We start from the raw sequence: 23,850 nt of genomic DNA, 5'->3' as shown, positions 1-23,850 counted from the left end.
TAAATTTCTATATTAAATCATTTTTAGTGGTAATTAAACTCACAAAATTACATTTTGGGTCATTTATTGATATTGATTTAATTTAGTCTCATGTTTTTCTATTTTCATTTTGATCCACTTTATTATCTATTTTACTTTGTTTTACTATTTTATTTTTTATTGTATTTAATTTAATTTAGTTTGTTATTTTGATTTGCTTAATTTATTATTATTATTATTAGTAGTAATAGTAGCATTTGTTTTATTTTGAAGTGCGTGACCGGAAGTGTGACCTTCCTCTCGGGAACTTGACCTCCTCGGTTTTCAGTCTCTCCCTGAAGATTCCTCAGTGAAGACCTTCACACCGCAGAACCGAACCGAACCTCTGTGTTTCAGAACTGACCTCGCGGTTCCGGTTCGGAAACCAGATTTGAACACTTTTTATATTCCCGGCGTTGGTTCTGTTCGGATCCGATTCTTCCCCCCGAACCGTCCGTGGTTCCGTTCCTTCCTCTGCAGCTGGGTGTGTTAGGCAGAACTGGACCGGAGTTCGGCTGGTTCTGAGGAATGAACCCGTCTGGACCCGGACTGGACCGACACCATGGATTATAAAGAGCTGGGGGTTCGTCTGGAGGAGAAGCTGACCCTGACAGAGAAGAGTGAGTAACCAGAACCCGTCCTGGCCCGGTCCGGTCCGGTCCGCGGCACCGGTCCGGTTATCACGTCCATCACCTGCAGAGAGTCAGCCAATCAGATCAGTCCTTCCAGCTGCGCTGCAGCTGATTGGAAGCCGCCCAGGCAGGCCGGCAGCTCTGCTGGTTCTGCCCAGGGCGGTTCGGCAGGTCCAGAAGGAAAGTTCTGGTTCTGGTGGTCCATTTGAGGCAGATGATGGTTGCAGGTTTGGTTCTGATGTTGTGAAGAATCTCCAGATGTTTCTGCTGGGTTCTGAGGTGGAACCATCTCTGTGCGGGTCAGAACCTCCTGCTGCTGGTTCTCCAGAACCTCCTGCTGGTTCTCCAGAACCTCCTGCTGGTTCTTCTGGATGTGTGATGGAGGCGGAGGACTGGACCAGCTGCAGAGGAAGGTTCTGTTCGCTGCACCAGAGGATGGTACCGCCGGTACCGCCATGGGCCGGGTCAGAAGCCCGGTTTGAGTGGTTCTGCTGCAGAGGCGGTCCAACGTTTATCTTCTGGGTCGGGTTGGTTCTGACATCTGCTGGGTTCTGGTTCTGGTCCAGCAGCTCCAACCTGCGGCTCTTTGGTTCTTAGTAACTTTGGCTAAAAGTGATAAATAATAACAACAACATTATTATTATTATTATTATTATTATTATTATTATTTTTATTATTATTATTATTTTATTATTGTTGTTATATAATACAATAATATATAATAGATTATTATTTGTTATTATAATATGATATACATATAATTTATTATTATTATAATAATTTTTTATTGTTTATATTATTATTATTTTATTATTTTTTTGTTTATAATTAATATAATTATAAAGTGATTTCATGATTCATTCGGTTTCATTCCGCAGATTGAATGAAAACATTTATTAAATATTATTTTATTAAGAAAATGTTTCCATCACTGATCTGTGAGACTCCGGTTCTGGTTCTGGTTCTGGTTCTGGATCCGGTTCTGGTTCTGGTTCTGGATCCGGTTCTGGTTCTGGATCCGGTTCCGGTTCTGTTGGTCCAGTTGACGACCAGTGGAACCAGCAGTCCGCTGGGATTAGCACTTGGACTAGGACGTTTTCTTCCGACGGGCGGTTTGTTCTAGAGCTGAACTGATTATCGATTATATGCCAACTAATTTAGTTATTGATTAATCGCTTACAGACTAAGAGCAAATAATCTGACATTTTGCATCTGAGATGAGAACTTTGTCCAGAACCTGGTTCACTTTCTATAACATATCAGCTGCTATGTATTAATCATCATCAATATCATAGATCTGCAGATGATTATTTACCAAATGATCAATGTTCAGTAGATCAAGCTGTTATTGACTTTTATTTTTATATTTAAATAAATTAATTTGTTTGCATTTAACGTATAATCTGCAGAATGTAAAGTTAAAAATCTGATTAATCGATCAGTCAGAATAATTGATGACTAACGGATTTCGCTGCAGTTTGTTCGGTTCTGCTCAGCTGAGGACTGAGTTAGCTGGTTAGGCGGACCGAACCGGACCGGACCAGAACCTGAACCAGAACCAGACCGGACCTGTGAGGTGAAGTGGGATCACAGGAATGGGTTTTTTCCTGGCTCTGTAGCTCCGATCATTGACAGTTTTCCGGAGCCTCTGGAAGGTTCTGGGTGATCGGAAAGATCCGATCATCTGCAGCCGGTTCAGGAATCGTTCAGGAATCGTTCAGGAATCGTCCGCGATCAGCTGGAATCGCAGCAGATTCCTGAACGGCTGGATGTTCCGAGGAGAACAGGCCACAGGCGCCGGAACAGGGGGCCACAGGAGGCCCAGGAGGTCCAGGGGCCCACAGGAGGTCCAGGGGGCCCCGGGGGCTGGTGGGCCCGGGGGCCCAGGAGGTCCAGGGGCCCATTGGCCCCCCTCTGTACGGCCCTGTCCGTCTGCTGGACCCAGACATTTACAGACTGGACTCTGATAATCTGTGTTTATATGCAGACAGAACCTGCAGCACTGAGACCAAAAGGCTCCAGATCACAACAGCCACCCAACGGGTCGGGTCGGGTCGGGTCGGGTCGGGTCGGGTCGGGATCAGGAACCGCTGCATAATGTCTGAACCAGTCTTGACCAAAAATGAATAAGATTGTGTGTTTGTGCTGCATCCGGGCCGCGTGCAGCGTTTCCAGAACCGTTTTCTTTCCAACGCGCGTTGAGCCGCTAGCTTCACCGGCGGCGGCCATCTTGGCTCTGGTCAGGCTGAAAGCTGCCAGCCTCGGAGGAAGACGACCAGCGACTCTTCATCGTCTGTCTGTGACTCATGGAGCAGCTGATGTTTACCAGCAGAGGCTCCGCAGCGTCATCTGACCCGGTTCACCGCTCCGATCAGAACCTCTCATCACAAACTGGATTCTTCAGTTTCAAAACGTTTCAATGATGTAAAGCAGGAAGTGAAACTCAGGCAGCCGTTCATGTCCAAGTCGGAGGAAACCTGCTGCATCCAAGCATATGGGTGGAAAGTTGAGTGGAAGGAAGAAAATCAGTGAAGTGAAGACAGCCAGAAGCTGCTGAGAGTCTGGTTCTGTTCACTTTGGTTTGGATCAGTTCTGGGTTTCTCTGGGTTCTACCAGGTCTCTGGTCCAAACTCCACTGGTTCTGATCTGACTGGTTCTCCCTCGGTTCTGATGGATATAACAGACTCAAATGGTCTGGTTCTTCTGGTTCTGGTTCTGACCCAGAGCACCTTTCAGGTCCTCTGTCCTAAACATCTGCACCAGACCCAGAGCAGAACCAGAACAGAACCAGACCCAGAGCAGAACCAGACCCAGAGCAGAACCAGAACAGAACCAGAGCAGAACCAGACCCAGAGCAGAACCAGAGCAGAACCAGAACAGAACCAGACCCAGAGCAGAACCAGAACAGAACCAGACAGAACCAGAGCAGAACCAGACCCAGAGCAGAACCAGAACCAGACTGGTACTGCTGTTGGCGGACAGCCGGGTCCGTCAGAAGAACTTGTGTGAATCTGAACCCGGTCCAGTTGGGCTCAGCTGGACCAGGTTTGAGTTTGAATGGTTTTAGAATCTGAAGAGTTCAGGAAGTGATGTCACGATGAGGTCATGGAAAACAGGAAGTGAAACTCAAGATGGACGTCTTGATTTCCTCCATTTCCGTTTGGCCTCCTTCGGCAGGCGGTTGCCGTGGAGACCAGGGGAACGGAAGTGGACTGTAAAGGAATCAGTTCTGGCCCGGTTCTGGTTCTGTTTAGACTGGACCTAATCTCTAACTAACGACCCAGTTTCAGTTCAGTAGCAGATTTTTGTTTTCAGCTGATCCCGGCGGAGTCTGGACTTTGTTTTTCCTCTCTGAGATCAGGAAAGGTTCTGGTCGGGTTCTGCATGCCGTCTGCTTGTCCTCGGTTCTGCTGGCTGTGAGGAGGAGCATGCGGGCCGTGCTGCGACACAGACTGCAGCGTTGTGCTCCAGGAATGTGCTTCCTGTGCCGGGCGCCCCGCTGTCCCGCTGCGCTTCCGGCCCTGAAGGAGGCGGAGGAGGAGGAGCGGGGGAGGAGGAGCGGGGGTCCGCCGGGCTCCAGGGGTTTCCAGGACAAATCCTGGGATTTCAGGAGAAATCCAGGTTTCTCCAGGTCTTCCTGTGTTGTCATCCTGCAGCAGCAGCTGGTTTGTGGTGTTGAGGCGTCGGCTGCTCAGAAACATGCCACAGATTCCTGACCCAGATCCAACATGTCCGCACAGGAATGTTTTCCTGTCAGAACCCTGAAAACGGGCCGACCCGCTTCACTGGAACTCAGAACCTTTTCTGCTTTTAATGACCTGAAAATGATCTGATCCCAGTTTAGATCATAATAAATGAAGTGACGTCTCAGACTTCCTGCTGCAGACGCTCTGCGGTCGGGTCGCCGCCCTGAGGAGCCTCGGCTGCAGCCAGAACCTTTTATGGGCCACATTCTCTCCAGCTAATAATATCCTGCAGCAGGCGGAGGAGCTTTCTGGGAAATGGAGGCGTCATGATGGCAGCATCATGTGATGCTGCAGCCTGGAGGCGGAAATCTGAAATATCTTCCATCCTCATTCAGTTGTTGACTCTGCAGCAGCTGCAGCCTCCAGGAGGTTCATGAACCGGACCGGATCCAGAATTGATCAGAGGATCTGGACCTGACCTGAAACTCGGTTCCTCCCAGAAGGTTTTCAGATTCCTGCTGCAAACCAGAACCGCAGCCCGACGTCCATTTACTGAGGATTAATGGGTCATAAAATACATTCTGCAGTTTTTTATTTAACCACGAAACCCTTCAGAAGAATTAGGAGTCTCCAGCTAGCTCTGTGGCTAGCTCTGTGGCTAGCTCTGCGGCTAGCTCTGTGGCTAGCTCTGTGGCTAGCTCTGTGGCTAGCTCTGCGGCTAGCTCTGTGGCTAGCTCTGCGGCTAGCTCTGTGGCTACACAGCCTTTGACTGATGAAGCCTCTGGTGTCAACGTGTTTTGATGGGGCCCAGATGAAAATGTGCTTAGGGCCCCAAAAAGGCTTGGACCGGCCCTGCTGCAGAAATCAGCCGATTATCAGGAGCGGCTGACAAACCGAGCCACAGAACCCCATCAGAACCACATCAGAACATTAGAACCCCATCAGAACCACATCAGAACCACATCAGAACATCAGAACCCCATCAGAACCACATCAGTGTTTTCGTTCCTCTGCAGGATCTTCAGCTGCAGCTAATTAGGATTTAAATGCACCAACCCTGCAGTCGGGTCTCCTCTGCTTTCAGCGCATGTCAAGTTTGACCTCTGACCTGTCTTCTGTCCTGCAGCCCTGCCTCTGCTGTCAGATTCTCCGTCCCTCCAGAACAGAGACCAGAACCCAGAGAAAGACCTGCTGACCCCGGACGACTCGGCCGTGTCAGATCTGTCCCCTAACACAGACTCCAGGACGGAGACGCCGTCCAGGACGGAGACCTCCCTGAAGACGGACGGCCGACCTCTGACCCCGGCCTCCGGCAGCTGCAGCCCGCAGCCCAAGAAAGGTACGGCGATGGCTGCATGATCCTGGGAAGCTGCCCTCATTGTGGTTCAGCTTAAATAAAGAAGAACTTTGTTTATAAAACTAAAACTAGACAGAAGAACATGGGAAACGTTTCTCAGTGTTCTTAAAGACACACACACACACATACACACACACAGACACACGCACACACACAGACACACACACACACACACACACACACACACACACACACACACACACACACACACACAGACACACACACACACACAGACACACACACACAGAGACACACACAGACACACACACACACAGACACACACACACACACACACACACACACACACACACACACACACACACACACACACACACAGACAGACTTGCGTTCTCCTCAGGTGACAGAAACATCACCTCTGCTCTCGTCGTCGTTTCTGAATCTTTTCTCTTCATTTAACTTCCATAATTTTACGCCATGAATTGAAAACCTGGTTCTTGTTATTTATCTCATTTTTTCACTTCTTGCTCTTATTTTTTATAAAACAATAACAGAGATGATCAAACTGCTGCCTCATCCGTGTTGCCATGGAAACAACATCTTTATCTGCTGATAGTCACGTTTTCATCCCCAGACCTGCTTCATGCAGCGGCTACCGGGTCAAACCGGGTCGCTCAGCCAGAACCAGGGTCCATAATGAACTGGACCACTAAATATTTTTGATGGTTTGTGACATCTTCAGGGCGTTCAGCTGCAGACAGCGTGTCAGAACCGGAACCAGAACCGGAACCAGAACCAGAACCGTGCGATCCGCTCCCAGCTGCTGCAGCCGGACTGGGACCAGTCTGCCCCTCCCAGTACCTGCTGGTCTGTCAGCCGGTCGGCTGGATGTGGAGGCGATCTGGGTGGGATGCAGGTTGCCATGGAGACAGAGCAGAGAAGTGCTGCAGGGAGCTCTGATTGGTCGATGATGTTAGCACACATGTTCAGGAAGAGAAGAGAGGCCCAGGTCTGCTGAGCAGGTTCTGGTTCTGGTTCTGAACAAAAACATTTATTTGTCCCAGAGGGAAATGAAATGCTGTCGTCTGGATGGTGGGCAGGAAGGCTCTCCACTAGCAGTCAGTGTCGCAGTGTGTCTGAAGAGGCCTCTGACTGAGGACTGTTGCTGCCTCACATTCTAGCAGCTCAGCATCCAGGCAGCAAAGTCGATTCTCCACAGTCGCTTCCTGGATGAGTGGATCTGCTGATCCACCTCCTTTGCTGTTGCTGTATAAATCTGTCTGCTTAGAGGGACGTTGGCGTCGGGGACAACGTGGACAACGTGGACCTCTGAACGACGTGGTGCTGCGGCTGGGTGTTTGTTTGGACCTGAAGCTCATCATGACGGATGGAAGAGAACCCTCCTGGTCATCTCTGGGGTTTGGGGTCATAGGTCAGGTGTTACTGGAGCTTTTGAGATGATAATCAGCTGAAAACACCTTGTTGCCATGGCTACGCATCAGGGCCGTTCATGCAGAGGGAACAAAGTGGGTCCTGGTCCGCGGCATCCTGCAGGTTCAGGTTCTGTCCCTGGTGGCAGCAAGAACCTTTTCAGAAGGTCAAAGTTCATCTCAGGCCTCTGATGATCCATCAGCTGATCCAGGTGAAACCAGGGAGAGACTGAAACACGCAGGACGAGTCCAGGACCCACTTTGGGCTCCACTGGTCTAAACATTCAACCAGAGAATGATGAACTAAACGTCTGGAAACAGAACCATCCTGCTGCCACCAGGCGGCGCTGTTCTGGATCATTCCATCCTGCTGCCACCAGGCGGCGCTGTTCTGGATCATTTCAGCTCCATCCTGCTGCCACCAGGCGGCGCTGTTCTGGATCATTCCATCCTGCAGCCACCAGGCGGCGCTGTTCTGGATCATTCCATCCTGCTGCCACCAGGCGGCGCTGTTCTGGATCATTCCATCCTGCTGCCACCAGGCGGCGCTGTTCTGGATCATTCCATCCTGCTGCCACCAGGCGGCGCTGTTCTGGATCATTCCAGCTGCTGCCACCAGGCGGCGCTGTTCTGGATCATTCCATCCTGCTGCCACCAGGCGGCGCTGTTCTGGATCATTCCAGCTGCTGCCACCAGGCGGCGCTGTTTTGGATCGTTCCTGTTTTCCTTCTCCTGCTCATTCTCAGATTTTTAATTCGTCTTTTCATCGTTTTCCTTTCAGACTCCATGAACTCAGAGCAGCGGCAGAAACTGGCCAAGGAGCGCAGAGAGGAGCGCGCTCGCTACATCGGTAAGAACCGCCCGGTAACCACGGTAACCACGGTAACCGCCGACTCTCTGGTGCATGAAGCCGGGTTCAGTCAGGAACTCACTTCAGTTTCTCACGTTTGTCGTTGTTTCCCTGCTGTCAGAGCAACAGACCCAGCTGCAAGGTAAGCTGCTACGCTAGCATCCAACCGTCCATCCAACCGTCCATCCAACCGTCCATCCAACCGTCCATCCAACCGTCCATCCATCCATCCATCCAACCGTCCATCCAACCGTCCATCCAACCGTCCATCCATCCATCCATCCATCCATCCATCCATCCATCCAACCAACCATCCATCCATCATCCATCCATCCATCCATCCATCCATCCATCCATCCATCCATCCATCCATCCATCCAACCGTCCATCCATCCATCCATCCATCCAACCGTCCATCCATCCATCCATCCATCCATCCATCCAACCGTCCATCCAACCATCCATCCATCCAACCGTCCATCCATCCATCCATCCAACCGTCCATCCAACTGTCCATCCATCCATCCATCCATCCATCCATCCAACCATCCATCCATCCATCCATCCATCCAACCGTCCGTCCATCCATCCATCCAACCGTCCATCCGTCCATCCATCCAACCATCCATCCAACCGTCCGTCCATCAATCCATCCAACCGTCCGTCCAACCATCCATCCATCCAACCGTCCGTCCGTCCAACCATCCATCTATCCATCCATCCAACCATCCATCCATCCATCCAACCGTCCATCCATCCATCCATCCACCATCCATCCCCATCCATCCATCCCTCCATCCATCCATCCATCCATCCATCCAACCGTCCATCCATCCATCCATCCACCTCCATCCAACCGTCCATCCATCCATCCATCCATCCATCCATCCATCCATCCATCCACCCACCGTCCATCCAACCATCCATCCATCCATCCATCCATCCATCCAACCGTCCATCCAACCGTCCATCCAACCGTCCATCCAACCGTCCATCCATCCATCCATCCATCCCTCCTCCCCATCTGCTTCCCTCTTGTTTCTGTTTACAGTTCACTAAGTCTGACTCCAGCAGCAGCCAATCAGATCACGGTAAACCGAGGCCTTCAGCCAGACCAGATTGATTATTGATTGGTTGGCAGCTGCTCTGGGGTCCGCCCCCTGCCCTGATTGGCTGCTCTGGGGTCCGCCCCCTGCCCTGATTGGCTGCTCTGGGGTCAGTTGACCAATAATTAATTCGCTGTATTGATGTTAGATTGGCTTTTTTAAATAAAATGAAATGAAGGCAGATTGTTTTAGTGCAGAACCATCATCAGGCTGCAATGTTTCCTGTCAGTTACAACATGTTTTATTCTGAAAGGTCCACAGTTAGAAGCCACTTCCTTTCCTCTGTGTGTTAATCAGCAGCTGGATGGATTCATGACATCAGCTGCAGCTGATGATGGCTGTCAGTGAATCATGGTTTTGGTTCTGATTCTGCAGAATTTCCCTAAAAATGTAGAAACCCAACCAGATTATTTTAATGTGGATCAGCTGGGATCAGCTGGGATCAGCTGGGATCAGCTGGAATCAGCTGGGATCAGCTGGGATCAGACCCTCAGGTGGCTTCCTGGTTGTCATGACGGTGTGTCTGTGTGCCGACGCTGCAGCTGCCAAGAAGGCCCAGTGGCTGGAGAAGGAGGAGAAGGCGCGGCGGCTGAGGGAGAGCCAGCTGGAGGAGCGGCGCCGGAGGCTGGAGGAGCAGCGGCTGAAGGCGGAGAAACGCCGCGCAGTGCTGGAGGAGAAGCAGCGGCAGAAGCTGGAGAAGAACAAGGTGGAAGCTAACGGCTCATCAGGATCCAATAACCACCTCAACAAAATCAGCAACACTCTCAATTCAGAACCTTTTAACGATAAATTATTGAATCCGTGCACATCAGAACTCAATAAACATGTTTATAGATCGAATCTGTTCCTCAGATTGGAGCAAAGTTCACCTTTCCAGAGTTTCTCTGATCATTCATGGAGCTTTTATAGACGCCACATTAGCATTAGCTGCTACATGTTTAGCATTAGCTGCTATGTTAGGCTAGCATAGCTTTGCTGATAGGCTAACTCCTTTTAGCACAACTTAAACACAACAGAAACTAAAAAAGATTTAAACTGGCTGGCACATTAAACTGGGCTGCTGGTTTCCATAGGAACGGTACGAGGCGGCCATCAAGAGGTCGACGAAGAAGACGTGGGCGGAGATCCGGCAGCAGCGCTGGTCCTGGGCCGGCGGCCTCAACCAGACGTCCCGCAGAGAGAGTGAGTCTCAGAAACCTGCCGGTAACCTGGCGCCGCAGCCGATGCTGCAGCCGATGCTGATGCAGCAGCCGATGCTGCAGCCGATGCAGCAGCCGATGCTGATGCTGCAGCCGATGCTGATGCTGCAGCCGATGCTGATGCTGCAGCCGATGCTGCAACCGATGCTGCAGCCGATGCTGATGCTGCAGCCGATGCTGCAGCCGATGCAGATGCTGCAGCCGATGCTGATGCTGCAGCCGATGCTGATGCTGCAGCCGATGCTGCAACCGATGCTGATGCAGCAGCCGATGCTGCAGCCGATGCTGATGCTGCAGTCGATGCTGATGCAGCAGCCGATGCTGATGCTGCAGCCGATGCTGATGCAGCAGCCGATGCTGCAGCCGATGCAGCAGCCGATGCTGATGCTGCAGTCGATGCTGATGCAGCAGCCGATGCTGCAGCCGATGCTGATGCTGCAGCCGATGCAACCCCAGGAAACGGCGCATCATGAGGGCGGCGTGCCAGGCGCTGGTGGCCCACTGTTATTTCTCCTGCTAACTCTCAGAATCCCAGAATGCTTTTGGGCATCAGCTGGTTGAGTTTGAGTCCATCAGAGAGCGGAGACGCTGACCTTCACCAGCTGCTGTCCCTCAGAGACGAATTCAGATTCTGAATTTGGTGAAATCAGGTTTTTATTCCCAAACTTTCCCAAACTTTCCCAAACTTCCCTCCCAGCTTCCACAGCCGAGTCCAGATTGGCTGAAACACGGTGGGGGTTCCGGACCCCGGCTGGAGGTGGGCCGGGGGTTCTGGCCCCGCCCCATGTGATCAGCTGTCTGTGTTGCGTTCTCTCCGGTGCAGGCAGATGCTCGGCCTCCACGGTCAACCTGCCCCGACAGGCGGAGCCTGTCATTAACAACAGGCTGTCCAAGTCCTCTGCCACCCTGTGGAACTCCCCCAACAGAAGTAAGGACGAGTCGACGCCAGCATCCACCAGGCCTTCCTCCTCTCCTCCTCCTCATCCCCACCCTGACCCGGTCTCAGTGCTCGCTGTCGTCTGGTGGCCTGCCTGCCTGCCTGCCTGCCTGCCTGCGCTTGGTGACTGGTCATTTACCACCTGCTCCCTCCCGTCACGCTCTCGTGTGCATCGTGGGTTTTACTTTGAGTTGGTGGTTTGTCTTGATTTGAGTCCTTTGCATTTTTGATCACCTCTACATCTTGATTGGTGCGTCTGTCTCATGGGTCTATGAGGTCACATCCTGCTTGTCACTGATGGTGCTGCTGGGTGGTGTTGTGTTTACAGAGCACATTGTTTAAGATGGTAGATATCATCATATGTTCCTGTTAGTTGGGCATCGTGTTGTTTTGTGAAGCCTTTCCGTTATATTAAAGTTAATAACTCGGATTTTCTCCACTGTTCTCTGAGCAAAGCAAAGTTTGACCTTTTAAACAGCTGTGAACTTTTTAACTGAATCACTTTGAAAACAACAAGCTGCTTTTTTCCTGAGGTTTTATGGCTCTGCAGTTCTTTAAAGTAATGCTGACTGGTAATAATATCTTACATTGGCCATGTTTCTCATTCAGTTACACACTTCATATGAAATTAACACATAATTTGGAATTAAAACAAGAAACTTGGCTTTTGGAGGTTCCTTCTGGCTCCAACTAGAGCCAAGCTAAAGTAGTAGCAGGCTAAGTGGATATATACAATTCAGCCTTTGGCTCAAAGAAATGTTTTGAGCTTTAAAGAGCTCAGATTAAAGTATTTTAGATTTAACTGTTTAACCAAATCACTTTAAAAACAGGAACCTGCTCTTGAGTTTTCATGGCTCTGCGACACACGGGAGTAAATGAAAACCCGCCATCTTTAACAGGGCAACATGTTTATTTCAAACCACTGTTGTAACAAAGTTAAACATATTTTATACGGTGATTAGGGTTAAAACAAGAGAGCTGCCTGCTGTAAGTCAGCTGCTAGAAACAACCAGCTTTGAGCTACTGCAGCATGCTAACAGGCTAGCTCTGAAAGCTACGAGCTGGATGTGATCATCAATAGACGGTTGGTTGGTTGGTTGTAGTGCAGCTCCAGCAAACTGACATGGTGTCCTGAACCAGTGGAGCCACAGTGGGTCCTGGAGGCCCGGCGTCCTGCACGGCCCGGTTCTGTCTCACCTGGATCCAATGACGGCTCATTGGAGGAACTTTGACCTGCTGAGGAGGAAGTTACCGCCAGCAGGCAGGAAGTGGAACATGCAGGACCCGCTGCGGCTCCACTGACCTAAACTAACTTCTTACTATTGTCTATTTTATTTTAAATATTTTTGAAGTTGTATTTCAACAACTGCTAATTGAGGATGCTTTAAACTTCATAAAGTCTAAAAGGCCAAGATGCTAAACCAAATCTCTAGTTCGACTTGGAAAAGTAGTCAGATTTAAAACTGAATTGGAAAAAAAACACAACATATTTTTATTCTGCAATAAGAAGCTGCAAATTTACCATTAAAGCTTCTTCAATTTGGACCAAAGGGTTTGTTTTAGATATGAGAATGATCTAAAACAGTCACGATATAAAAACGTTTGGAATAAGCTCATTTAATTATGGTTAATATTACAGCTAAAATCCCATGTAATGAGGCACCTGGCATGGGACCATCGACCATTAGCTGCTTTTAATTAGGCTGCCTTGTTACCAGTTTTTACACGCAGATTTGTCTCATTTAGTCTCATTTGGACTGATTTCTTTGCCAGCTTAGGGAGCCGTTTGAACAGCACAAAGGTGCAGCTGGTTCTTCTCACGCCTTCAGTCTAAAAGCTGCTAAACTGTCATTAGGCTCATTAATTCAGCAGCTGAGTTGCTACATAAATTAGCATCGTTTTTTATTTCAGACTGTTTGGTTTCTGATCAGCGGGTTAACGTTAGCATATATAGCTAGCATAGTTAGTTCATTTCTCAAGGCCACACATTATCGATCAATTATCCCTAATTAATAATAATGATAAAGCTTATTATTCATTAGCTTAATCATCGCTAGCTAACTTCTCTAGCGTAGGACTTTGGTTTATTTATTCAGCTTCTCCAGCTCGTCTCCATAACTTCTCCTTCCGCCTCTCGTAACACGGAACGTCCGGCTACATTTCAAAATAAGAGCATCAACATAACTCGCCATTAGTTTTACCAGTAGCGATTTTCAGACGTTTGAAAACAGGGAGGGCTAAATGTTTATACCTTAATAAAATCCGTTTTGGTTACTGAAATAACGTGAAACTAACATAAGTAGTAAAAAACAAATAATTATAAAAATAATTATTTTTATAATTAAAAATAATTAAGCGGAAGAAAATGGATGGATAAAAATAATGTTACTTAACCGGGCCTTGCGACAAAGTATTGTACCCTCAAATCTTATTTTGTGGTTGAACGTTTTGAAGCGCTTCCTGCAGATGAGTGATTTCTGTCAGTGAACGTAATATTTCTGCTGCTGGAACTAAACAATCAGTGATGAAGATAAACTTCCTGTGAATACAGCAGAACCACAATCACATGAAAACACAGAGCCGTCAGTTCTGGACATAACCAGACAGGAGGATGGATGGATGAAGGATGGATGGATGGATGAAGGATGGATGGATGGATGAAGGATGGATGGATGATGGATGGATGAAGGATGGATGAAGGATGGATGGATGATGGATGATGGATGGATGGATGGATGGATGAAGGATGGATGGATGATGGATGGATGATGGATGGATGAAGGATGGATGATGGATGGATGAAGGATGGATGAAGGATGGATGGATGATGGATGGATGATGGATGGATGGATGGATGATGGATGGATGGATGAAGGATGGATGATGGATGGATGAAGGATGGATGATGGATGGATGAAGGATGGATGAAGGATGGATGGATGATGGATGGATGATGGATGGATGGATGGATGAAGGATGGATGAAGGATGGATGGATGATGGATGATGGATGATGGATGGATGATGGATGGATGATGGATGGATGAAGGATGGATGATGGATGGATGGAGGATGGATGATGGATGGATGGATGGATGGATGAAGGATGGATGGATGATGGATGGATGATGGATGGATGAAGGATGGATGGATGATGGATGGATGAAGGATGGATGGATGGATGATGGATGGATGGATGATGGATGGATGAAGGATGGATGATGGATGGATGAAGGATGGATGGATGGATGAAGGATGGATGAAGGATGGATGGATGATGGATGATGGATGGATGGATGGATGAAGGATGGAGGAAGGATGGATGGATGAAGGAAGGATGGATGAAGGATGGATGAAGGATGGATGATGGATGGATGGATGAAGGATGGATGAAGGATGGATGATGGATGGATGTGGATGGATGAAGGATGGATGAAGGATGGATGGATGATGGATGGATGGATGATGGATGGATGATGGATGGATGATGGATGGATGAAGGATGGATGGAGGATGGATGGATGATGGATGGATGAAGGATGGATGGATGATGGATGATGGATGGATGATGGATGGATGAGGATGGATGGATGAAGGATGGATGATGGATGGATGGATGATGGATGGATGGATGAAGGATGGATGGATGGATGATGGATGGATGATGGATGATGGATGGATGAAGGATGGATGAAGGATGGATGGATGATGGATGGATGATGGATGGATGATGGATGGATGGATGGGATGGATGGATGAAGGATGGATGGATGATGGATGGATGATGGATGGATGAAGGATGGATGGATGATGGATGGATGATGGATGGATGATGGATGGATGGATGATGGATGGATGAAGGATGGATGTCTCGCTCCAGAACGATAAACAGTCCTTCAGCATCTCAGCCTCGTCCTGCTGCATGGTGGGAGGAGGGGGGGGGGGTCTGTATCCTAGCAACAGGAGGTGTAGAGCTGACTCTGGTCCTGCTGGTTTCTGGCTCCTTCTGTCTCTCAGAGAGTTTAAAGGTGTTTCAGTTCAGATTGTATCTGCCCCAGAAACAACCCTGGATCAGACATGATGAACACAAAGGTCAAACTGCTTGAAGGATTCTTACCCAGAACTTCATCTCAGGTGTCAAACTTTATTTAACTGGAAGTTTATAAACCAACAAAGTAATTTAGACATTTAGAGTTTATCCAGATAAACTAATTTAGGAGAACCGAGGCGCTAACCGTGGTCAAAGAGACGACAGGAAGAAACCAGCTTCAGGGGGAGACGTTTCCCTGGTTTCTTCAACTGTTGGGATGATTGTGAAGGGATGAATGATTGTGAAGGGATGAATGATTGTGAAGGGATGAATGATTGTGAAGGGATGAATGATTGTGAAGGGATGAATGATTGTGAAGGGATGAATGATTGGAAGCTGTAGACTGACAGCAGAGATCCATCACCAACCTCATCATCCTGCTCAGTGGTTCATGTGTTCATCTATTTATAACACATGAAGGCAGCAGAAGCACATCAGCAGTGTGTGTTTCTGTGTGTGTGTGTGTGTGTGTGTCTGTGTGTGTTTCTGTGTGTGTGTGTGTGTTTCTGTGTGTGTTTCTGTGTGTGTTTCTGTGTGTGTGTGTGTGTGTGTGTGTTTCTGTGTGTGTGTGTGTGTGTGTGTGTGTTTCTGTGTGTGTTTCTGTGTGTGTTTCTGTGTGTGTGTGTGTTTCTGTGTGTGTTTCTCTGTGTGTGTTTCTGTGTGTGTTTCTGTGTGTTTCTCTGTGTGTGTTTCTGTGTGTGTGTGTTTCTGTGTGTGTGTGTGTTTCTGTGTGTGTTTCTGTGTGTGTGTGTGTGTTTCTCTGTGTGTCTGTGTGTGTGTGTGTTTCTGTGTGTGTGTGTTTCTCTGTGTGTGTGTGTGTTTCTGTGTGTTTCTCTGTGTGTGTTTCTGTGTGTGTGTTTCTGTGTGTGTGTGTGTGTGTGTTTCTCTGTGTGTGTTTGTGTGTGTGTGTTTCTCTGTGTGTGTTTGTGTGTGTGTGTTTCTGTGTGTTTCTGTGTGTTTCTGTGTGTTTCTCTGTGTGTGTTTGTGTGTGTGTTTCTCTGTGTGTGTGTGTTTGTGTGTGTGTGTTTGTGTGTGTGTGTCTCTGTGTGTGTGTGTGTTTCTGTGTGTTTCTCTGTGTGTGTTTCTGTGTGTGTGTTTCTGTGTGTGTGTGTGTGTGTGTGTTTCTCTGTGTGTGTTTGTGTGTGTGTGTTTCTCTGTGTGTGTTTGTGTGTGTGTGTTTCTGTGTGTGTGTTTCTGTGTGTTTCTGTGTGTGTTTCTCTGTGTGTGTTTGTGTGTGTGTGTGTGTTTCTCTGTGTGTTTCTGTGTGTGTGTGTTTCTCTGTGTGTGTGTGTGGCGCTGAGCAGTCAGTGACGGCGCCCTCTTGTGTCAGCCCGCAGCCTGCGCCTCAGCCCGTGGGAGAGCCGCATCGTGGAGCGGCTCATGACGCCGACGCTCTCCTTCCTGGCTCGCAGCCGCAGCGCCGCCACGCTGCTAAACAGCAGCGACTCCGGTGAGTATAGAGACGACGGGGTTCTGGTTCTGGTTCTGGTTCTGGTTTAAGACCTGCAGGTTATTCCTGTTTACATCAGAAAAGTAGATTTTAAACTAGAAATATTTCACAGTTTGGACTCATTTTAGTCAGAGGAAGAGCTGGGAGTGTGTGTATCAGTGTACCAGTGTGTGTCAGTGTGTGTCAGTGTGTATCAGTGTGTATCAGTGTGTGTCAGTGTGTGTCAGTGTGTGTCAGTGTGTGTCAGTGTGTATCAGTGTGTATCAGTGTGTGTCAGTGTGTATCAGTGTGTATCAGTGTGTATCAGTGTGTATCAGTGTGTATCAGTGTGTGTCAGTGTGTATCAGTGTGTATCAGTGTGTATCAGTGTGTGTCAGTGTGTATCAGTGTGTATCAGTGTGTATCAGTGTGTATCAGTGTGTATCAGTGTGTACCAGTGTGTACCAGTGTGTATCAGTGTGTATCAGTGTGTATCAGTGTGTGTCAGTGTGTGTCAGTGTGTGTCAGTGTGTGTCAGTGTGTATCAGTGTGTATCAGTGTGTGTCAGTGTGTGTCAGTGTGTGTCAGTGTGTATCAGTGTGTATCAGTGTGTATCAGTGTGTATCAGTGTGTATCAGTGTGTATCAGTGTGTATCAGTGTGTATCAGTGTGTGTCAGTGTGTCAGTGTGTATCAGTGTGTATCAGTGTGTATCAGTGTGTATCAGTGTGTATCAGTGTGTATCAGTGTGTACCAGTGTGTATCAGTGTGTATCAGTGTGTATCAGTGTGTATCAGTGTGTACCAGTGTGTATCAGTGTGTGTCAGTGTGTGTCAGTGTGTATCAGTGTGTATCAGTGTGTGTCAGTGTGTATCAGTGTGTATCAGTGTGTATCAGTGTGTATCAGTGTGTATCAGTGTGTACCAGTGTGTACCAGTGTGTCAGTGTGTATCACTGTGTGTATCACAGTGTGTGTGACCTTCCTGTTCCCCCCCAGCCTCCTTCAGCCCGTTCTCCCAGAGCTCCCAGCAGCCCCAGAGCTCCGCTGAGCGTTGGAGGGTTTCGTCCTGCAGCACGCCCGACATCACGCAGAGGCAGCGGCGACGCAACTCCACGCCGGTGAGCCGGGGGTCAGAGGTCATTTCTAACCTGTTGGAAGTTCCTGTTACTTGAATAATTAGAAGCTGCAACTTTCTGACAACTCAGAACGTGTTGTCAGCTGTTGCTATGGCGACACACAAATCGCCATTAAACCGATTGAGATCAATAATTTCTGTTCTGATTATTAATATTTTTTGAAGGACATTTTTGCTAACAGATTAAATAATCTATTTTATTTATGTTTGATTTTTATTTCAGTTTGATTTATTAGTTTTGCTTGTTTTATTTTGGATATATTTAAAATTGTTTCAGTGATGAGAGTTTATTTCAAAGTTACATTTTATTAGTCATATTTCACTGGAGAGTGAGAACCTGCATTATTAAATCATTATCAATATACGAACTGAAAATGATCTCAAAAAACCACATTTATTGTTAATCACAATAATGACTGGGTCAGTTCATCCGCGCTCGCTGCTGCCCCCTGCAGGTGGAGAAGAAGAAGAAGGAGAAGAAGGACAAGGAGAGAGAGAACGAGAAGGAGAAGAGCGCGCTCGCCAAGGAGAGAGTGCAGAAGAAGAGACAGATGACATCATCAGCGAGCGCCGGCGTCTCCAGGTCCAGACAGGAGGCCAGGTACCGACCGGATCCGGAACGTCTCCTTTCATCCTCCTCTCTGGTCCGTAGCGCCCCGCGGGCCAGGAACCGGCCCCCGTCTCCGGCCCCCAGGAGCCGCCCGCTGTCCCCTCTGGTGCCGGCCTCCAAGCCGCCCCCGGGCCAGAAGACGCCCTCAGCCGCCGCCAAGCCCCGCCCCAAACGGGCCCAGACGCCCGCCAGAGTGCAGCCGCAGGCTGTGGCCGCCGTTACCGTGGAAACCAGAGAGGAGGAGAAAAACAGTAGGTTGCCACGGCGATATACACTGTAAACACAGATACGTTAGCAGAACTCAAACTCAGAGTTTCTACACTTAAAATCACAAGTTTATTTAATTTTTATTAAACTTTCACATTTTTATTCCATTTTAAAAACATTTCAGAACAACCATTTAAAGTTTTTAGATATATAAATTCAAACATTTTCACCTTTCAACAGAACTCGAATAATAATGATAAAATGTTTCTATTGTTTTAAGAACAGAAATTAAAATATTCTGACTTTCATCAAAGCACAAAATGTAACGTAAAGTAAAAATGACGGTTATAAAGACTGAGAAGCTGAATGTTTTAAAAGAAAAGTGAAAATAAAACCTACAGTTTGAGTTGGATGGACTTAAAAACTAATATTTTACACTAACTCAACACTTTTAAGTTTGTAGAATATTTTTTAGAGAATATTGAGTTTCTGCTGTTGAATCTAATGGATTCAGTTGATGGTTCGGGTTTACAGTGTCAGGTGGGCTCAGAACAGCCAATCAGGGAGCTCCAGAGCCTCCCGTGTTTTTACAGGATCCAGTCGGACCCGACCAGAGAGGAGGAGTTTTCCTCCGACATCATTTCCTGTGTTTCTCCTCAGGCTGCAGCGCCGTTCCTGCCATCGTGGTTTCCTCCGCCCCGCTCACGCCTCCGTCCCTCAGCCCGCCCGTCGTAGCGTCGCAGCCCGCTGCTGCCGCCGTCGGGTCCGGGTCCGCCCCGGCTGCGGCGCCGCCCAGCAAGCCGTCGGCCGGCACCAACGACCCGGAGGAGGCGGCGCGCGCTCTGGCAGAGAAACGGCGTCAGGCCCGGGAGCAGCGGGAGCGGGAGGAGCAGGAACGGCTGGAGCAGGAGCGCCGCAACAGGTGAGGATGACATCAGCAGGTCTGGACTGACCCGGGTGGTGTTCATTTGTGGCTTCAGAAACTCTGACTAGGACAGGAAGGAAAACTATGTTAATGTTGCATGTCGTGTTTATCAGCTCATGCTACTTTCAAATAGTTAAAATAATATGAAACATTTAATAACTGCATTTAACATCCAGATATTTTTTAAAGTTTGCTGCTCCTGTACGGTTAAATTCATTCACTATGACAACTGATACAACGTAAGCTAATCCCAAATGGTGCTAATGCTAGTGATGGGGCCCGGATGAAAATCTGCCCAGGGCCCCAGAGCGGTTTGGGCCGGCCCTGCCAGAGCGGAGGTCAGGGTTCATTCCAGCGTTAGCCTGACGCCGCTCTCTGCTCCTCAGGCTCCTGCGGGAGGAAGCGGCGGCCCGCGACGCCGAGGAGAGGAGGCGGCGCGAAGAGGAGGCGCGCTTCATGGAGGAGCAGCAGCGCCTCCGGGATGAAGCTCAGCGCACCGAGGAAGAGGAGGAGGCGCAGAGGAAGGCCAAGGCCGAGCAGGAGGAGAACGAGAAGCTGCAGAGGCAGGTGGGTCACTGCCGAGGTGCTGCCCCCTGCTGGCTGTGGAAGCTACTGGAGGATGTTTTCCACCAAGAACCACTGAAGGAAACGACACAGAAACCTCTGAAGACACTGAGAGCAACTTCCTTCTTCACCAGATGGAAACAAGATGGAGGATTTTAGCGGCTGGAGGATTTCTCTTTAGGCTAAAGACCAGGAGACATTTCTGCTGCTAGCGCAGGATGTGGCGATCCAGATCCTGGAGGGCCGTTGTCCTGCGGCTCTTAATGTTGAACCTGCTTCAGTCAAACAGTGACTCTCCTCCTTAGAGCAGTCGGGTTCTCCAGGTCGTGCTAATGACCTCTTTATTTGACTCGGGTGTGTTGAAGCAGGTCACATCTAAAGGTTGCAGGACACGAGTTGCTCACCCTGTGCTAGCGCTAGGCTAGCATGTTGGTTTTGGTTGTATTTACCCAGAATGCCGAGGTTCGGAGGACCAGAGTTTGATTTCTCCATTTTAATCCGACTCCAGTCCATTTGCCCAGAAAGTCCGGTTTGGTTGGTGAGGTGTGAACGCTAGTCGACCTCTGACCTCTGACCTCTGGTCCTCCAAACCTCGGTCTGGGTTCGGTTGAAGTGAACTCTGGTTTGGTTTGAATGTGAGCGGTGGAGCGGAAACCGCTCCAAAAGCAGGAAGTGGACTACAGCGCAGGGCATTCTGGGTAAATGCAACCAAAGCTAACATGCTAGCCTAGCGCTAGCAGCAGAAACGGCTCCTGGTCTTTAGCCTAAAGAGAAATCCTCCAACCGCTAAAATCTGACGCCGGAGCATCAGGCGTTGATCAAGGATTTAAGGATTTCAGTTTATGTTTCTGAGCTGCAGGGGGTAAAAACACGGCAGACTCAGCCTCTGCTGCCCCCTGCTGGCTGCAGGCTGAGCTGGTCAGAGCGTTTGTGTCTCTGTCCTGCAGAGGGACGAGGCAGAGGCCAAGGCCCGCGAGGAGGCGGAGCGTCAGCGCGAGGAGAGGGAGAAGCACTTCCTGAAGGAGGAGCAGGAGCGGCTGGAGAGGAAGAAGGTGAGGGAAAGTTCATGTAGTCACGGCGCGGCGCTGTGAGCGCTGAGCTGATGTGATCTGGTGTTGGCAGCGCCTGGAGGAGATCATGAAGCGGACCCGCAGGAGCGACGCCGGAGAAAAGGTTGGTGTGATCCGCCCAGAGTCGCCGCTCGTTGTTGAGGCGTAAAAACACAACGCTGCTGTTGTTCCGTCCTCAGAAGGACGTCAGAGCGCCGCCGCAGGTCAACGGCTCCGAGCCCAACCAAGGTCACGGTAAGGTCGCTGCATGACACCGCGGTGCAGGAAGATTCCTCCTGTTTGGTTTCCGAAACAAAAAAAACAAAACTGAACTCAGCAAATTAACCTGGAAAAGATCAGCAGCTGGACGCAACAGAGCTGAAAGCAAACAGTATCTTACCTCCAACAAAACGACACAGAAACTGGTAAAGACTTTTCAGGATTCGATTAAATCCACAAGAAAAACGGTAAAAATGATTATTAAAACGACCAAAAACGAAACACAATCAATCACAATAAGTAATAGTTTGACTGAAAACTAAAACTTTAGTCTTGGATTTCCTGGATTTTTAAAAACTCACTAAAATAAACCAAAAAACACAACATGCAGTAAATACAGAGAAATACTATATTTAGTAAAAGTCATGGAAGCAAAATAAGATATTACTAACATGATAATAAAGAAACTAACATTCATTATATAAAAATAAATATATATCAGTGTGACGTATGGCAAGACGAGTTTATTTTTATATCACAGTAAAGATTAGAAACGCAAAAATAAAAATATTCAGGTTTCAACTGAATAATTTTACAGTTGAAACCTTAAACAAAAAAACAGTGAAATGTTCAATCTGACGTCATAAAACATGTTTATTAAATATTACACGTCATTTTAGGTGTTTCAGGTCAAAAAGGAAATTATTTAAAAACAGTCAAATTAAAAGCTGCATTTATTTCTGCCATCTGTGTTTCGGCATAAAAATACATAAAACACAAAGTTCCTATAAATATGTTTTTTTTTTTAAACATATGAACTTTATGTTACGACATTTATGAAGTTTTCCTTCAACTAAAGGGATTTTACAATTTTCTCATTTTAGTACATCAGTATTATTATTGGAGTTAATTATAATAAATGATAAAAATAAAAAATAATTTATAAATAATAGTAATAAATTGTTTTATTAAGGATAAATGTATAACTATGAATAATTAATAGTAATAATAATAATTGATGTCTCAGCAGCTGCTGCCCCCCTGCTGGGCCCCGGGCCCCCCGCCCCTGGCCCCCCTCTGACCGGCCCTGTGGCCATTAATGGCGTCCAGCCCGCCTCGCATCAGAACGGCGTCTCGGCCAACGGCGAGCTGGACCGCCGTGCCTTTGAGGGGGCGGAGCCTTACCTGAGGAAGGCGGGTGCCATGAAGCCGCAGCATGTGGCAGGTAGCCAATCAGAGCGCAGCTTTCACCAGGTGAAGGAAAAAGTGACCAAACTCATTATCCTCTCTGCTGTCTACCTGCAGAGGTTCTGTGAATCGCCATGGAGACCACCTGTAGGCCACGCCCCTCAGACCAGCAGAGTGCCAAACATGGAGGAACTGAAACTTTAAAACTTTGCGTCACTTCCTGTTCCAGCGCCGAACCGGGAGAGGTTTTCCTTCCTGCTGCAGCCGATTGGCCGAAACCCGACGGAACGGCTGCAGCTGATTGGCCGAAACCCGACGGAACGGCTGCAGCTGATTGGCCGAAACCCGACGGAACGGCTGCAGCTGATTGGCCGAAACCCGACGGAACGGCTGCAGCTGATTGGCCGAAACCCGACGGAACGGCTGCAGCTGATTGGCCGAAACCCGACGGAACGGCTGCAGCTGATTGGCCGAAACCCGACGGAACGGCTGCAGCTGATTGGCCGAAACCCGACGGAACGGCTGCAGCTGATTGGCCGAAACCCGACGGAACGGCTGCAGCTGATTGGCCGAAACCCGACGGAACGGCTGCAGCTGATTGGCCGGCTTGCCCCTCCTGATCTGACCCTGGAGCAGCGACAGTGACTCTTGTTATTATTCTGCTGTTGTTCCTGTCTTCTTCAGTTCTACTGTGTGTGTGTGTGTGTGTGAGTGAGTGAGTGAGTGAGTGAGTGTGTGTGTGAGTGTGTGAGTGAGTGAGTGTGTGTGTGAGTGAGTGAGTGAGTGAGTGTGTGTGTGTGTGTGTGTGTGTGTGTGTGTGAGTGAGTGAGTGAGTGAGTGAGTGAGTGAGTGAGTGAGTGAGTGAGTGAGTGAGTGAGTGAGTGTGTGAGTGTGTGTGTGTGTGTGTGTGTGTGTGTGTGAGTGAGTGAGTGAGTGAGTGAGTGAGTGTGTGTGTGTGTGTGTGTGTGTGTTCTTGTTTTTGTCGTTATTTAAGCCGCTCCTGTAAATGTCAAACTGCTTCCTGTTCAGGACAAATAAAGCTTTGAGGAAACGGAGCAAACTGCCTGGTTCTGTTCTCAGACTGGTGATGTCATCGTGGTGACGTCATCACTGTGACGTCATCATGTCCAGGTGGTTCTGAAGCAGAGCTGCTCGTCATTCTGGTGGTCAGCAGGAACCCGGCGGTCGATCACGCACGGGCGACAGTGGAGAGGAAACAGGAAGGAGCCTCCAGCAGAACCAGAACCGATCAGAGTTTAGAG

General features: G+C 48.6%; 1 protein-coding gene across 7 annotated transcripts; it reads left to right on the top strand.

Annotated features, from left to right (window-relative positions):
- The first annotated feature begins 271 nt into the window (after positions 1-271).
- Positions 272-23,621, top strand: LOC103473095 (uncharacterized). 7 transcript variants are annotated; one of them, XM_081612388.1, is made up of 18 exons: positions 273-638; positions 5,463-5,675; positions 7,863-7,931; positions 8,053-8,073; positions 9,580-9,743; positions 10,111-10,219; positions 11,060-11,164; positions 16,593-16,712; positions 17,688-17,809; positions 18,282-18,687; positions 19,304-19,565; positions 19,955-20,135; positions 21,080-21,184; positions 21,255-21,305; positions 21,382-21,436; positions 22,428-22,625; positions 22,706-22,735; positions 22,818-23,621. In XM_081612388.1, the coding sequence occupies exons 1-17, from the start codon at positions 581-583 to the stop codon at positions 22,714-22,716; spliced, it is 2,250 nt and encodes a 749-aa protein (XP_081468514.1). In that variant the 5' UTR covers positions 273-580; the 3' UTR covers positions 22,717-22,735; positions 22,818-23,621. The 7 variants fall into 7 exon arrangements, with proteins under 7 accessions (XP_081468518.1, XP_081468519.1, XP_081468514.1 ...); XM_081612391.1 differs by having other exon boundaries at positions 274-638; positions 18,282-18,409; positions 18,479-18,687; positions 22,706-23,620; XM_081612387.1 differs by having other exon boundaries at positions 22,706-23,621.
- The last annotated feature ends 229 nt before the right edge of the window (positions 23,622-23,850 follow it).

The sequence above is a fragment of the Poecilia reticulata genome, chromosome 11 (genome assembly GCF_904066995.2).
Source record: "Poecilia reticulata chromosome 11, P_reticulata-male-v2, whole genome shotgun sequence".
NCBI lineage: Eukaryota > Metazoa > Chordata > Actinopteri > Cyprinodontiformes > Poeciliidae > Poecilia > Poecilia reticulata.
This window is presented reverse-complemented; position numbering and strand designations above follow the sequence as displayed.